The sequence below is a fragment of the Acomys minous genome (assembly GCF_964271855.1).
Source record: "Acomys minous genome assembly, chromosome: 2".
Taxonomy (NCBI): domain Eukaryota; kingdom Metazoa; phylum Chordata; class Mammalia; order Rodentia; family Muridae; genus Acomys; species Acomys minous.
In genome coordinates, this window is record NC_140484.1 from 48,303,703 (window position 1) to 48,320,452 (window position 16,750).

General features: G+C 52.5%; 1 protein-coding gene across 10 annotated transcripts in view; it reads right to left on the reverse strand.

Annotated features, from left to right (window-relative positions):
- The window catches only part of RAB3IL1 (RAB3A interacting protein like 1), a 39,709-nt gene that overhangs the window by 13,364 nt on the left and 9,595 nt on the right, over window positions 1-16,750 (reverse strand). The window contains exons 2-3 of one of the 10 annotated variants that reach the window (XM_084770172.1): window positions 11,827-11,954; window positions 104-250 (exon numbers count right to left, since the gene is read on the reverse strand). The exons of 3 other annotated variants lie outside the window; for them this stretch is intronic. Coding sequence is in view for 4 of the 7 variants with exons in the window: in XM_084770165.1 (XP_084626291.1) it covers window positions 11,584-11,735 (152 nt within the window). In the remaining 3 variants the exon portion in view is untranslated. 6 more of the 10 variants (XM_084770171.1, XM_084770170.1, XM_084770165.1 and 3 more) reach the window with 6 other exon arrangements.

The window sequence follows — 16,750 nt, forward strand, 5'->3', positions numbered from 1 at the left end:
GCAAGGCAAAAAAAAAAAAAAGGGGGGGGGGACATCAGCACACATAGGCTGGGGACTCAAGACCTGCAGAACTGAGCCCAGGGACCAACCCTAGGCCACATACCTGTCATATGAGCCTCAGTCTGTCCATCTGTAAAACAGAGCCACTACCAGCTGTAACCGGACTGTCACAAGGGCAGAATGACCAAGCACGAACTCTCTTAGGGGCCAAGGCAGGACTCATGCACCTTTGTCATCCACCATCCCCAACCTAGGGCACAGGGCAGTGCTTGGTGTGAAGCAGGTGACCAGTTCTAGGTCCAAACTCAGTTCACGTTTGTTGAGCAGACATAAATACAAATGTGTTGAAGCTGAGAAGGGGTCTATACTCTTGTGCCAAAGGTAGTGACCTAGTGCACAGCAGGTATTTGTGTGTGTGTGTGTGTGTGTGTGTGTGTGTGTGTGTGTGTGTGTGTGTAAGATTTATTTGTGTTTTGTTGTTTGTTTTGTTTTGCTTTGCTTTTTGGTTTTTGGTTGAGACAAGGTTTCTCTGTGTAGCCCTGGCTGTCCTGGACTTACTTTGTAGACCAGGCTGGCCTCGAACTCACAGCAATCCACCTGCCTCTGCCTCCTAAATGCTGGGATTGAAAGCATGCGCCATCACGCCTGGTTTAAGATTTACTTGTATTCATATGCACATGTATGTGTCTTGGGAGTGATTGACACTTCTGAGAGGTGAAGGGGGCTGAACACTTTGACACAGGAAGAGGGAGTTAAGTGGGAGCCTTCATAGGCACAGTAAAGCAAATCGAACATTATCAATAACATGGTATCGTTAGTGGAAATGCCAATATGATAGAAGTCCACAAAGGCGGACCAGAGAGGAAGCACCAGGCCTCCGTAGGCAGGAAGAGTCTACAAATAGCCCAGGCAGAACAGACCTACTTCCTGCCAACCACGGATTTTGTGAGGAGCAAATTTCAGCTCTCCCTGGCCTTCAGACAAACATTCCCTCTTCCGGAAGCCTTGGGACCCAGTGCTTGCTGAAGCTGAAGGCCCTAGGTGCACTGGGGATGGGGGTGGGGGTGCTGCCCTTAACCAGCCCTCACCTCCAAACTACAGTACTCCCTAGAAAGCAGACCCTGGAGAGGGAAGGGGGAAGGTCTGGCCAGTGGCCGTTTGTGCAGAGACAGCACCTCTGGGTTTGCTTGCTCAGCAAAATCTGGTGCTCCTGAGCCAGCAACCTCAGAGCAACAGTGGCTTGGCGGGTTGGGGGTGGGGGTGGGGGCACTGGGGAGGGGGGCTGGGCTGACTGATAACAGTGGGGAAGTGAGGGGGAGGGGCTCAGCCAAGCCTGCACTGGAAGAACACAAGGCCAATGGGACTGGGTCTTGGAATTCTTGAAAGAAAATACTGAGGCTTGTCCTTTTCTCTTGTCTTCAAGACCCTGAGAAGTTCACCAAAGAACCTCTGAGCCTCAGTTTCCCCGTGAGTAACACAAAAGAAAGTGAGATCTCAAAGACCACAGCACTGAGCCCACTGCCAACTCCTTTTAACAAGACCCTGGCCACTGCCCAGCCCAGCCTTCTCTCTGTCCTGGAACAGGCCCAACATGCGGCCTTGAGGCTCCTGGAACTGGGCCCTGCTTGGCAGGGACTTAGCCTCGTTGAATATAAGGTAAGGGCAGAGATTTACCATTCCACCAGTGTGTGTGGCAAGCACATTTTCCAAATACGATTCTTGGGGGAGGGGGCTTGCCGGCACAGGGTCCTTGAGGTCCCAGGCACCTCACAGTGCTGCAGCGGCTGTGTAGGATGAGAATTCTGCCCTGGAGTTTGCTGATTTGCTTAGACTAACTGGACTAGCAACCTCAGGGATTCTCCTGCCTCTGTTTCTCCAGGACTGTGATTATGAGAGCGTGCTACCAGGCCTGGCTCAAAGTCAGGACCCCGGGCTTGCATAGCAGGCACTTTATCAGCTAAGCCAGGTTCTGGCTGACTCTCTCTCCTCCCCTACATTATGTGTCTGTCCATGTATGTCTATGTATGTCATATGTGTTGGTATTCACGGGGACCAGAAGAAAGTATCAGACCCTCTGGAGCTAGAGTAACAAGGAGCCATGAGATACTTGATGTGGGTTCTGGGAACTTGGGTCCTCTGGTAGAGCTGCAAGTGCTCTTAACGGCTGAGCTTTCTCTCTCTCTCTGTCTCTCTCTCTCTCTCTCTCTCTCTCTCTGTCTGTCTCTCTCTCTGTCTCTCTCTCTCTCTTTCTCTCTCTTTCTCGTCCCACGTGTTTGTTTTTGTTTTGTTGGTGTTTTTGTGGGTTTTCTTTCTTTCTTTCTTTTGTTTTTTGTTTTTTGTTTTTGTTTTTGTTTTTGTTTTTACAAGACAGGGTTTCTCTGTGTGTAGCCCTGGTTGTCCTGGACTCACTTTGTAGACCAGGCTGGCCTTGAACTTACAGAGAGCGCCTGCCTCTGCCTCTCAAGTGCTGGGATTAAAGGCATGCACCACCACACCCAGCTCCACATGTTGTTTTTAATACTCTTTACACAGTAACTGTAGTCTTTCCCCCATACCATAAATAGGGATGCAAGCTCAGAGAGAGGAGGGGATTTCTATGGAGGTCCAACAGCTGGTAAGGGGTACTATGGAGACAGATAGCCAGCCCTCAGCTTCTGGCCAAGTATGGGGTCAGTATTGCAATCAGCACATATGCTTTATGATCAAAGGTTTTTGGGACCAGGGGAACTCAGTAGGCTTTTAATGAGTTATAGCAGGGAAGCCTCACCCAGGCCCAGCTCAAATTATTAGACTCCGTGCCGGGCGCAGTGGTACACGTCTTTAATCCCAGCACTAGGGAGGCAGAGGCAGGCGGATCACTGTTGAGTTTGAGGTCAGCCTGGTCTACACAGAGAAACCCTGTCTTGAAAAACAACAACAAAAAATTTAGACTCTTGCTAAGACCCAGAAATACCCTGCCTATTGTGATGGCCTGAGGAGAGAGTAAGGAAGAGACCTGTGGCCAAGATCACGGCATGCTTTGCCCTGAGAATGTCTCAAGTTCCTGGAATCTGCTTGCCCCATAGATAGGGAAGGAAACCATCAGGCACAGGAACGCTATCAAACTCAAATAGGAAATGTTACACAGAGCCAGGTGAATAGGGATCAACCCTGGGCAGAGATGCCCAAAATGCTTGCTCTCACTCTGCGTCCCGAAGCTGAACTTGCAGGCGCTCATATCCTGGCAAGGGATGGCAGAGGTGGGAAGGGAAGAAGGGCACAGCGTGAGTGTGGCAGGAATTCCAGTCCGCAGACCCTCTTCCTTTCTGACTTCCCAGCTTCAAGGCCAGTTCTGGTGATCCATAAAGTTCAGAGAAAGGAGAAAAGGGTTCCACAGGTCCCACTGAGCTAGGCTTTCTGACCCTCCACACACTTCAACCTGAAAACCTGCATGTGAACCCCTCAGGTCCCCAATAGGCAGGGACCCACAATCCCCAGGCTCTGTGGGAGGGACATAGAGTCTTTTGTGAGGAGTATACTATGAGATAGGAATCAATCTTCTAGGGGTAAGAGACATTAAGAGTCAAGGTCAGAGGCAGATGAGCTAGCCAGCATCCACCATCCAAAGCTGCCTTAGGAGCCTAGGGCCCCCACATACAGGAAGTGCTTTCCTGGGTCACTTCCCCAGGAAACATAGTAGAGTGCCTACAATCCTCAGTCCACCATGCCTGTCCTGTAGAGGCAGCAGAAACTTCTGTCCCTACCCTCAAAGTATATAACTAAAGGAGGACTCCTGAATTTTGTGGCCTGTCGGTCATTCAGACACTCAAAAACTTTCTTGGGTGGGTCAGGAATTCCTGGCCAGAGCTACACAGGATCTCTCTCAGCCCTCTGAGCTTCTGCCTCTCCCAGCCTGGATAAACTGGCCTGCTCTGGGCTCCTTAGCAAGTGGCCATGGCTCTCTGCAGCTGTTTCTACAGCTAAGACTCCCTTTCCTCTTCCAGGCCGCAATGGTTCACTAAATAAACAGTAGAGGGGGCCCTGAGCACAGCTCTGGGACAGGAGAAGGGTGGGGCTGGAAGCCCACATCCGAGGCCTGGAACTGACTCTCAGCAGGGCAACATCTCGGTGCAGGGGCTGGATTCAGACTCACTCAGGAGACTCAGAATGGCAGACACACGACATGCAGGTGGCAACAAGATACCAGGAAAGGCTTTATAACGGCTCTCTATAAGCAGCCTACAACAGTCCCAGGAAACAGTCCAAGTCTTCAGGCCCAAACCAACAAGTACATAGGGTTGGTCTCCAGGTTCCTGGTTCAGAGTCAGGCCAACCCACCGCACTTCAAGCACCCTGGATGTCATGACAGTACTGCAGTGAGATGGACTCCACGGTCTAATTTTAGTGACAAGGCAACCAAGAAATGACGGGGGTGGGGGGTTGGGGGGCGGCCTGGATTGAAATACAGAGAGAGAGAGAGAGAGAGAGAGAGAGAGAGAGAGAGAGAGAGAGAGAGAGAGGGAAAAAGCAAGGAGGTAGCAGGATGAGAACTGAACCCAGACTGCAGGCACAGCACAAACAGCATATGACTTTGCCCCACCCCCACCCCCACCCCCACCCCCACCCCCAGAAGTTGGAATAAATGGAAGTTTCAGAGAAGTGAGGCAGGATGCAGATGGGGTTTGAGGAAGTTGGAGGGAGACAAGGCCCAAATGAGAGAGGGATGGTGAAGGGTGATGCCTAGGGCTTCCTTGCCTGCCTCGCAGGGACTGTGCTGAGAGGGGACATACACAGCTTTGTAGGGGGAGACCCTGGGCATAGGCAGGGGTGGAACCGGAGTTGGGTAGGAGGGCAGGTAAAATATGCAGCACAGTAATTGATTAACCAAGCTAATTGGAAACCAAGGGAAAGGTGAGTGAGACTAGTGGGGTGGGAATGAGGAAGTGGGACGGGGTCTTCAGGGAAGCGAAAGGGGGTGGCTCAGGCTTTTGGGAAGTACAGGGTGCTGTGGGTGGCTGAAGGGAAAAGGCAGGACAGTGGCAGCTGCTGGGAGGCACCCAAGCCTGGGCTTAGGGGTGGGAGAGGGGGACCCTGAGAATCAGAGACACATTTTGTTTCTCTGGGGGGTGGGATCTGGAGTCCAGTCAGAATCCAATAAGCCAAGGCTAGGAGGCGCAGGGACGGGCAAAAGACAGGGCGGGCCTGGCCATCGTTGGAGGGGAGTGGGGCAGTTGAAGGGTGGCGGGTGGGGGTTACAAGAACAGCGCAGCAGGCTCTAGCGGGAAGATGAGATCAAGAGACCAAGTAGGTGGCCAGGCCAGATTCTTCCTGTCACTGCCCCTCAGGCCAAGCCAGGGCAGCCCAGGAGGGGGATTCCACCAAGAACCAGGCCAGGCCTAGATAAGAGAGAATCACACACTCTGCCGGTACAGGCTTCTGAGAGGCCCCTAAACACTTAGTCCGAGATTTCACAGACAGATAGACAGACAGACAGACAGACAGACAGACAGACAGACAGACAGACACACACACACACACACACACACACACACACACACACACACACACACGACCTCTGATGTTCAGCATGTGTGTTGTGAGTGCCTGTTGTGCCAGCCTTCCACATCTTGATCCTTCCACGGGTGCAAGGAAGATTCCAGGAGCCACCATGGCATCCCCTTCTCCCTCCTATTTCATGTTATACCCACCCTTTCTCATTTCCCAAGGTTTACTGAATAGACATCCAGTTCCCAGGCCTGGCGGGGCAGAGCTGTACTGAGGGTCTGGTCTGATCCTGGACACAAATGTGCTGGGTAAGGAGCAGCAGGCAAGAAGACACTTCTACCTGTTGAAAGGCCAGGGTTGGGGGAGGAATCATCTGCCTCATCCTGGGGCCCTCAGTCCCCTGTGCCTTAGGGTTCATGGCAGGAGCTTTTAGGGCAGTGAAGGCCCAGAACAGTTAAGTGACTTGCTCAAGAATGCAGAGCCTAGACACCTGTAAGCTTGGAATGCCCTAGTCACTGGCCTGGGGCAAAGGCATGGCCCTTAACAGCGGGGAGGCTGGGTGATCTTAACATTTCTCTCTCAGCAGTCCATTGGAGTTTGGCTTTCCCTAGAGACATGTATGGTTAGTCCCATCCAGCAAGTGGGGAAACTTGAGACCAGCGGGTCACACCAAAGTTGTGTGGCTGCTCGGTGGGACAGAGGCAGCACAGAAGCTGACCAAGTGGGAAGTGCCAAGGACTGTGTTGGGTGCACAACTCTAAAAGCATCATCCTCATTCTATCTTCTAGACTGGGCCTGGCCCCTCAGACCAAAGGCCTATAAAGCTATAGGAGATGGAGGAGGGGAAGAAGGCCAGTCTGGGGTGTGTTGCGGGGAGGGTGCACCCCTAAAGGTGAGAGGTTAGAGAGCTAGGCGTAGCGGTGCAGCACCCAGGAGGCTAACGCAAGAGAATCAAGAACTCTAGGTGAGGGCCAGTGAAATGGCTAAGTGAGGAAAGGGGCTTGCTGTTTCAGGGCCTCAGTTTGGTCCCCAGAAGCTACATAAAAGGAGAGAAACAACTCCACAAAATTGTCCTCTGACCTCTGTATGTGTGGTGACACATGCACTCCTTCCCCCATCTTACACACACACACACACACACACACGTTTATTTTAAAAGAGTTCCGGTCAGCCTAGTCCATATGGCAAGAACATGTGCCCAAAAGTAAAGCAAAACAAAATGAGACTGAGGCTGAAGACAGCGCAGTTGCTAGAGTACTTTCCCAGCACACACAAAGCTCTAGATTCTATGCCCAGCCCTGTGCCAACCAGACATGGTGGCACATGCCTATAATCCTAGTTCTTAGGAAATAGACCAGGTCATCCTTGGCCATACAAGGAGTTCGAGGACAACCTGGGCAACATGAGACCCTGAGCTCACTTCTGCCACTCCTAAAACCCGACTAGAGTTGCCATTGACTTCAGAGTGCTAGGCTTAGGCTCTGGAGGCCTAAGGAGGTTCTCTGCTCCTGGCTCCTACACGGTCCAGTCACTTCCACTCATCCCCAGGTACTAACCCTGCCATAAACACCACAGCTCAGTTCATCCAACAGCAGGAAGCCAACCCCAGAAACCCTGGATTGGCCAGGCCCCAGCTCTTCCTGGGCTCGGATCCATAGCTCCTAGGATATACCTCCTTGGCAGCCTCTAGGGGGTCACACAGAGTGAGTTACGTGGCAGTGTGGGACCCTGAGCATGGTCCTCCCTGCTTTAACTGCTGCCGGGAGTGGAGCACCCCAAGTCCCTACGTCCTCAGTGCATGCTAGAAGCTCAGACTCCGGTTCCTATGTCCAAGGGCTACGGAGATGGCTCAGTGGGTATGAGTGCTTTGTACACAAGCATGAGGAGCTGGGTTCAGATCCCAGTGTTGGCCACAGACGCCTGCAAGCTCAGCACTGTAAGGGACACACAGCACCATGGGACTCGCTGGGCTACACTAACCACCAGCTCAGGTCAACAACAAGCTCCAGGTTAAGTGAGAGACCCTGTCTCAAGGGACTACAGTGGAGAGAGACAGGACACCTGACATCTCATCTGATCCCCCACACGTACATACATATGTACACACACACACACACACACACACACACACACACAGAGTGCTCAAGGAGGCCCCAGCTCCAGAGAAAGGGAGCTGTACCCTTAGCGTTATGCAGCAATTGCTTCAGTCCATCCACCATAAGGGCTCACAACTTCCTTCAGCCCAGGTTGCTCCTTAAACACACAGTTCCCAAAGCATATGCATCCTCAAGCAGGGTGGCGCCAACCTCCGCAGGCACCCCAGGGACCCACCCCAAAACACTTCCCAGGCCTAGCTAGACTTTCACTGGAGCAGAATCCCAACAAACACAGGCTGGCTTCTGCGGCACTTAAAAGAGCCATGCCTGCTCACATCTCACAGGAGCTCAGCTTTGGTGCCCTGGCTGGGCTCGAAGCCCTATTTATTTCTTCCCTAGCACTTGAGCTCAGACTCAGCTGGGGTCCATGAGAGTAAATGGAACTCACCTGTTCCTCTATCAGGAATTTTCCTCCTTCTTCCTAGCCTGGAACAGTCTTTAGCAGAAACCCCCACCCCCACCCCCAACCCTCCATCCCCCGACCCCCGCTGCCAAGACCTAGTCTTTGCAGCCCAGGAAAGAAAAGGCATTTGCTTAAAGTCAAGAAAGGACACTAACCTTTGTGAACGCAGGACAGGGTCTCCTATTAGATTGGCCAAGAAAAGGGGTCAGTCTTAAGAACCAATGTCCCTAACAGAAGGGGAGTGGAGCTGAGAGATGATGGGAAGGGGGTTCACCCAGGACTCGGGGTCTGCGCTATACCGCGCCAGACTGAGGGAAGATACTACTCACCCCACATCTCGAATCAAAAGGTTCCAGTCAACTGGCCAGGGACCTTGGAGAGACACGGCTAGCTTTCTCAATTGCACTGTTTCCCCAGAGTTCATGGGTGTTCCTTCCTTTAAATGTGCGCCCCAGATTTACTTTGGGGTATACATAACTCCCACTCGTTCTCTCTCCACCACTTCTCTCCCGCGCTCCACTGGAGCTAGGAGGAGTTGGCACTGTCACCCTTCCCACCCTGAGGCAACTCAGATCGGTCCCGCCAAGGTCCTTTCAGCTCTCTGGCTGCAGCGTGTCCTCACGCTACCATGCACCCCTCCACTGCAGGGAGGGCTGAGTACAGATCATCTCCCAAATGGGGTGCAAACAACAGTGGTGACCCCCTAGTCTTTCACCCTAGGAGGCCAGCGCGGCCCAAGACCTAGCGCAGAACCACCGGCGTGTGGGGACCTACCCGCTCCACATCCCGGCGCCTCCGCTCTCCGCTTTGCCGCAGCCGCGTCCACGCGCGCCGCCAACTCTGCTGGAGCCCGAGAGCTGCCCTGGCGCCTGTCAATCGCTTCACCGCCAGTCTGTCCAGCTGGCCGCCTGGGGTTTGCGGCTCCGCCCCACCCCAACCCTTCCCCGGCCCGGAGCGGGTCACGTGCCCAAGAGGCGGGCCCCAGGCCACGTGCCCGGCCCCGCCCCTCTGCCGGCCCATCCCTGTCCCTCTAGCTGCGTGGGGACAGTGATCCCGCGGAGCAAGGGCAGGACTGGTCCTTCCATCTCGTAGCCAGAGCTGGCCTTTGCCTTTTCCAGTCACTCTCTGTCTTGAACTTTTGGACCACCCTTGCTTGAGAACCTACTATGGGTCTCGGGGATCTCACCTGATTCTCGTGCAGATTGTCACTTAAAGCCCACAGACACCTCCTGCACACTCACTCAGACTTCTATCCCAGCTCTGCATCAGTCCTTGAGTGAGTGACATAGGGCTTCCTGGAAGGGGGCGGGGTCGTTAACCCAAAGCGAGCGTTCCTTTGGTCAGAGTGGAGTGTTCACCCAGCTGTTCTAGCTATCCTAAGTTCTGGAGACTACTGTGGCAACTTCACAAGCACCTGCCTATCCCAGGTACTTAAAAAAAAAAAAATCTGCAAAAAGCTTGAATCCCTAACTACTGGTCACCTGTCCCTGAGTTCCTCTGTCCTCCTGGCCCTGACCACTGACTGATCTGAATGAAGTTCAGCCTCAGATCAGGATCCAATGAGCAGAGCCCATAGCCAACGCCTCCTTGAGTGCTGCTAGGACCAGCTCCCACAGGCAGGGTCTGCAGCCCTCTCTGGGCTTTGGAGAATACATCTCACTCACCCATGCACACAAACAGGTGTTCAGCTGCCATTTCTGAACTGTCTAAGAACTATGGGAAAACAGGAGCTGCTCCAGGCTGGCCCCCCCCTCCCTCCCTCCCTCCCTCCTCTCCCTCCTTCCTCTCCCTTAGTCCCCTCTTCTCTGTGGGTGTGTCATATATTACCTGGGTTGATCTCTAGATTTCTGGGCTGAACTGATACTCTCTCTTCAGCCTCCTCAGTGGCTGAGAGCACAGGCATGTGCCACCACGCTTGGCTTATGAAACCCCAGTAACACAGATGATAGGGGGAATGGGAGACCTGCTGCTCTCAAGGGCCCCTAACTGCCAAAGCCTCCACTAGCCTAGGGCCCGTCTTCACCAACCAAAAATGTCTCCTCTTTCAAAGCAGAAAAGAGCCCAGCAGTAGTGGCGCACACCACTTTAATCCCAGCAGAAACAAGTGAGTTCTCAGAGTTCGAGGCCAGCCTAGCCTACAAAGAGCTCCAGGACAGTTAGGGCCACACAAAGAAACCCTGCCTCAAAAAACAAAAACAAAAACATAACATAACTGGAAAGAGTTGGGCTAGAGAGATGGATGGCTTAGCCAGTAAGGGTCTCGCATTGCTCTTGCAGAGGACCCAAGTTTGGTTCTCAGCACCCACATCAGGCAGGTCACAACTTCATTTGACTCCAGCTCCAGAGGATCCTATGCTTCTGGCCTCAGTGGGCACCTGAGTGACTGTGTACAAACCCACACAGGGACATACACACATAACAAAATAAGCATTTAAAAAAAATAGAAAAGAGAGCCGGGCAGTGGTGGCGCACACCTTTAATCCCAGTACTCGGGAGGCAGAGGCAAGTGGATCACTGTGAGTTCGAGGCTAGCCTGGTCTACAAAGTGAGTCCAGGATAGCCAAGGCTACACAGAGAAACCCTGTCTTGAAAAACAAACAAACAAAAAAAGTTCCTTCCCATCGCATAGGAACAAGGACGTGGTGACTAGAATCCATGTCTTTTCCATGGCCAGTATCGTCTGTCACGGAGAACGTTGACAGCTCTCCATAGCATCCTTTTCACATTGACAGAATCTCTCAGCCCAGGTCTCCTGTGTCCTTCCCTCCCTATCGGGTAGTTATCTACCAGACTATTGGTTTCTCCCAGGCAAGGACCATACCCTTCTTGGAGCTATGTTCCTCCACCCAGCCCAGCCCAGCCCAGCTTAGGGTCTGGCCTAAGCAGATGTCAACATGTTTTTGTTGACTTGAACCCTTCACCGGCTAAGCCTTGAGCAAATGCTGGTTTTCCTGATGCTCGTTCTGGTCACTATCTAAGGGAAGGAGGAAATGATGACACACACAGAGAGAGGCCAGGCCAGGGCCCTTGCCCTCCAAGTCTTTAAAAGCCAGGGCAAAGATAAAGGATGGCAGTGGGATTAGTGGGAGATAAAAGTCCACAGAGCCAGAGGAAGAGGCCTCAACCTGGGAGCCCTTCAGGGAAGCCTCAAAGGACAAGTGTGTGGTCACCACCCTAAGAGCATTGACATGCAATTATTAACCAAAAATATCTCGTCACCTATGCAGCCAGCCTCTGTGAACTCAAGCCACACAGCCCCCTCTCAGCAGCACAGGCGTCCCTGCTGTGCCACTGGAAAGGGATGGACTCAGAGAAGTTAAGGAACCTGCCTTGTGTCACATGGCCAGGGATGGAGAGATAGAATCTCTTTACAGCAGTTTTCCCAAGAGACAACCCAGAGCCACCCTGTAGGAAGCTCCTAAAATTCTTCCCGATTCAAAACATCCCAATGTTCAAAGCCATCTTCTGATGCCCCTTGCTGCTGCAGAGTGGCAAGACCCATCCCCCACCTCCCCTCACTGTCCCAAGAACTCAGCTCACCTGCTCGCATCCCAGGGCTCCTCTCTAAAGTTCCTCTCAGGTACAGGACCCAAACCTGATGGTGCATAGCGGACAGTGCCTGAGCTCAAGGCCAAGAACACTGGGCAAGACCCTCGGGCAGGGCACTGCCTGGGCTCCTCAGAGGCTTCCATGCCTGGGGGCCAGGCTGGGATTCCGTTGGAGACCACCAGTAGAGTTAAGCAGCAGAGCGTGCCTCCACTCCAGGCAGAGCCTCACACTAACCTTTGCTATCTCTCAGGAGCAGCAGCCCAGTGGTCGGGCGGGGCCTCTCAGACAGGCTTCTATCTTCTTAAACCCTTAATTATTAACTCCTGAGGCTCAGCGGGCAGCAGAAGACTTGGGCCTCCTTCCTGGGTTGTGGGTTAAGAGCACGACAAGACAATATACCTGAAAGCAGGAGAGATGCTCCCCCCACATTGATGCCCCGGGCTTCAAAAAGACCCCTTTCGAGACTGTCCACCTCCTGTCCTCCGTGGCTGAAACATTAGGCAGAGCCTGGTTATTTGCCTCTGGGCAGCTACTCAGTAGGTAGCCCCTTAAAACCATTAACTACCATCACCAAAGGACAATTCAATGTAGCTTTGGCGGCTCTGTGCCTCAGTTTTCCCAGCCATAAAATGGAATGTCAGCCTCTGAAACACATCTGGTCAGCTGTCGTTTCCCAGATATACCTCAAATTGCTCTTTAAAAAAAAATTGTCCCCCACGCTCTTTCTCTCTTTTTCTGAGCAGGGTGGTTGTGGTGTTGGGGGTTGAAGCCAGAGCCTTAAGCATGCAAGATAAATATTGAGCTACCATACACTCAACCGTCACATTAACTTCGGCTTCCATCCCATTCTGTGCCTTTGAAAAAAGGAAAAAGACTTCCTCCTTGGCTGTGTGGTCTTGGACAAGTCACTTAACTTCTCTGGGGCTCAGCCTATAAAATGGGACCGATTCTCCTCTATGGGAGACAGCAGCCTTCATGGAAGGTCTGTGCCTTATTAGCGTCACAGGGGTACCTCCTAACCCCTTTCTCCTCTGCTTTCACTATTGTTTCTGGTCAGCCTTTGGGTTCTTCTGAGCCCCCCTCCCTCCCCGCCAGCGCCACACCCCGCCCAGCCAGCCAGCCAGCGGATAACAGTATCTCTGCTGAGCTCTGGGCTGGAAAGCCTGCTTAGCCTAATGCAAGCCAGATGCTGTCGGAGGGTTTCCTGGCTGTGAATTTTCCATGGCCTGCTCCCACCCCCTTCCTGTTTTTGCTCCTCGCTCATCCCCCTACTAAATTCTCCAGTGCCCCCACCTTCCTCTGCAGGGCAACCAAGGCCTCACCTGGAAACCATTAGCAGAAAACAGGATGTGCAGAAAGGGGGTGCATCTCCTACCACCCTGAGGCAACCTGGCCTGGATGGTGGCAAAAGGCACAGGGTGAGGGGTGGGGGGGGTGGAGGTGGGCACTTGGTGGGGGAAACTGAGTCAGAGGTGCTGAGAACCTCACAAAGAAACAAGCTGCTTTCTGGGCATTTGCTTAGAAGAGAGCTTTGCCAGAGCCAGTAAGGGGGTCAACCCACTCCTCTTGCAAATCAGGAAACTGAGGCTTGAAGAGTCAGCCAGGGTCACTGACGAGAGGGCACTGGGAGAGAGAGTTGGGACTGGGCCAGCTGGCAACAGAGCTGTTGTCTAGAGTCTGTCTCTCTGGGGCTTCCTATTTCGTTCTCATCCCCGCCTGCCCTCCCCCTATAGCTTGAGGTTGAGCCTGGTGTCTGGTCACGAGGAGACTCCCAAGGCGAGAGGTAGCTGCCCAGACCTGGCTGGGCAGGCTCTGAGGTAGATGAGTCTACTTTTGCAGGAGTTCCACAGGGTGACCTTGGACAAGCAGGGCCCAAGACAGTGTGCACAAGAGGGGACTGCTTTGTCTTCCTTGTCCTCTGAGCCTTTTCCAGGCAGCCAGGGTTTGAACACATACCCACTGGTGCCCCTACTCCCCCAGCAAGGTCTCCCTCATTTCCATGAAAACAACACAACTTCTGGACTCTCCAACCGCCTCCTTTGGCTGCCCCTCCCTCCGCCAGCTGTGCAGTGTTTGGACAACTGGATGGAATGTTCTGCCGCCAGAGTTCTCCCTGGATCCCTGAGTTCATATTTCACCAGGGAAGGAGGGAAGGATGCCGGCTCCAGCAGAGGGAAGAGACTGGGGAGTTCAAACACGGGCCTGAACACCCCACTCTCTGTGCCTCTGGCCTGACAGGATTGCCTGAAGCCCCTGTTCCACTGGAGCTCTGAGGTCTGGCCAGTATCCGAAGGAAAGGCCGGATGGCTGGTGGAGGCAGCTGTAATGTGTCAAAGACATGGTCAGGCCAACGCTGAAGTCAGCCCCTGGGGACAATCTGGGCTGAGGCAGGGCTGGGTGAGCCATAGCTCTTGTAGAATTCTAAGAATGTGAGGACAATTCTCGCCTAGATCTTTTTCTCGTCCCACAGACTCTCCATTTTATAGCTAAGACAGTTGAGGTCCCAGGGGCAGGTGTGTCTGCCTCAGTGGACACAGCATGCTGACTTAGACTTGAAACTGAACCAGACTTCCTCATGCTAAACTGGCACTTCTCTTCCTCCCCCTCCCCCTCTCCCTCAGACAGGGTTTCTCTGTGTAGCCTTGGCTGTCCTGGACTCACTTTGTAGACCAGGCTGGCCTTGAACTCACAGCAATCTACCTAACTCTGCCTCCTGAGTGCTAGGATTAAAGGCATGCCTCACCACACCCTCTAATAAATGTACACTTCTTGTCCAGGAAGTCTTCACCCTCAGGCCTGGGGGACACACATCATTTTTGCTCTTCTTCAGAAGACATGGGCCACACAGCCTCTGGTGTACGGCTATGTTCACAAAACAACAGTCAGAGCACTAGGGTGGCTTTAGAGTGCGCTAGGACACCCTATCGTGTGTGTGTGTGTGTGTGTGTGTGTGTGTGTGTGTGTGTGTGTGTGTCCCGTCTATGCTCTGTGGTCCAGACTTTGTTCCCTCTCTAGTATTCCCCACCTCCAGGACCTCACGAGAAAATCCTTTTCTCTGGCTTTGAAAACACATAAGCATCGGGGCAGAGGTGGCGCACATCTTTAATCCCAGCACTCGGGAGGCAGAGGCAGGCGGATCGCTGTGAGTTCAACGCCAGCCTGGTCTCCAAAGTGAGTCCAGGACAGCCAAGGTTACACAGAGAAATCCTGTTTCAAAAAAACTTTAAAAAAAGAAAAAGAAGAGAAAGCACACAAGCTCTAGACTCAAATACAGCCATGCTAGTTTGAGACTCAGTTTACCTACGTTATTTTTCATTTAACGTAGTGATTCTCGACCTTCCTAACACTGTGACCCTTTAATACAGTTCCTCATGTTGTGGTGACCACCAACCACAAAATTATGCCATTGCTACTTCATAACTGTAATTTTACTACTGTTAAAAAAAGAGGTGGCTCAGCGGGATGTGGTGGCACATGCCTTTAATCCCAGCACTCAGGAGGTAGAGGCAGGTGAATTGCTGTGAGTTCGAGGCCAGCCTGGTCTACAAAGTGAGTCCAGGATAGCCAAGGCTACACAGAGAAACCCTGTCTAGAAAAACAAACAAACAAAAAATCACACTGAGTGAAGTGGTGCAAACACTGGGCATGGTAGCGCATGCCTGTAATCCCAGCACTCAGGGAGGCAGAGGCAGGCAGAACTCTGTGAGTTTGAGGCCAGTCTGGTCTACAAAGAGCCCAGGACATCCAAGGCTACACAGAGAAACCCTGTCTCAAAAAAAAAAAAAAAAAAAAACCAAAGGAAAAAAGATCTGATATACAAGATATCTGATATGTGACCCCTGTGGGGTGGTGTCAACTCACAAGTTGAGAACTGTTTGATTCCTTACTGTATTGGGGTTGCTGATGGCCGGGGGGGGGGGGGAGGAGGGAGGGCATAGGGGACTGGTAGATCTCTTTGGAGAGTTAATTTGGAAATTGAGGAAGCCACTGGAGCTCAGATGGAGAGAGAGAGAAAGGAGGGGATTACTTTAGGCCAGATAGGTGTGTGAAATGCATCCAGGTGCTCCAGGGCCTGGGCTGGTTCTCAGGGATGAAACCTGTTTGCTCACTCAGAATCTGCCCAGCGGGGACGCTCAGCTACCTGATGGAGGAGTGTGAGGGTCATTTAGACCTTCGGGAACTGTGAGACAGTATGAGTGGAGTGGGAGGCTCCATAGGAAGGAATGTGGGGCTCGGCACTGACTTGCTCACAGAGGACGCGACACCCATCTAATATGGTCCTCAGGGCTTTCTGTTCCTGTCTGATTTTGACTTTTGTTTTTGCTTTTCCGAGACAGGATTTCTTCTGGATAGCCCTGGCTGTCCTAGAACTCAGTCTGTAGATGAGGCTGGCTTCCAACTCACAGAGATCTGCCTGAGAGCGCTGGGATCAAAGGTGTGCGCCACCAACGCCCAACTCGGTTCCTATTTTTAACGATAGGGGCATAGCTCCGTAGCACAGCACCTGCCTAGCATCGTAAGACCCTAAGCTTTGGAGGAGGAAGACAGGATGAAGACACTGGAAAGGCTAAAGAATATAGCCAATAGCATTCAAATGGAGATGCGTGGGTCTGACTTCAAAGCTTGCTTCCTCACCTCTCCACTCTTCAGCTTTCTGGAAAGAGGGGTAAAGTGGTGTTTGATTGCTTTGAGATAGGACTTATGTAGCCTAGGCTAGCCTCCAACTAGTTAGGTAGCAGAGGACGACTTTGAACTCCTGTAGTGCTGGGATTGCAGGCATGTGCCACCAAACCCAGTTTATGTGTGCTGAGGATTTAATTTAGGGCTTCATGTATGTTCTGCTGGGTAAGCTCTCAGCCAACTGAGTTACATCCCCAGCCCAATCTCTTTGGTTGTGTTTTGTTTTCACACTTATTTAGTGTGGAAGGGACATGCATATGCCACAGCACACATGTCAGAGACCTGTTTGTGAGAGTCAGCTCTCCCCTTTCACCTGTGGGTCCCAGGGATCGAACTCAGGTTGTAAGGCTTACCAGCAAGCACCCTTAACCCACTAAGCCATCTCATCAGCCCTTTTTTCTTATTTTTCTGGAACAAGGTCTTACTATGAAACCTGGCTGGCCCGGACCTCACGGCAACCATTCCTGCCTCAAGCTCC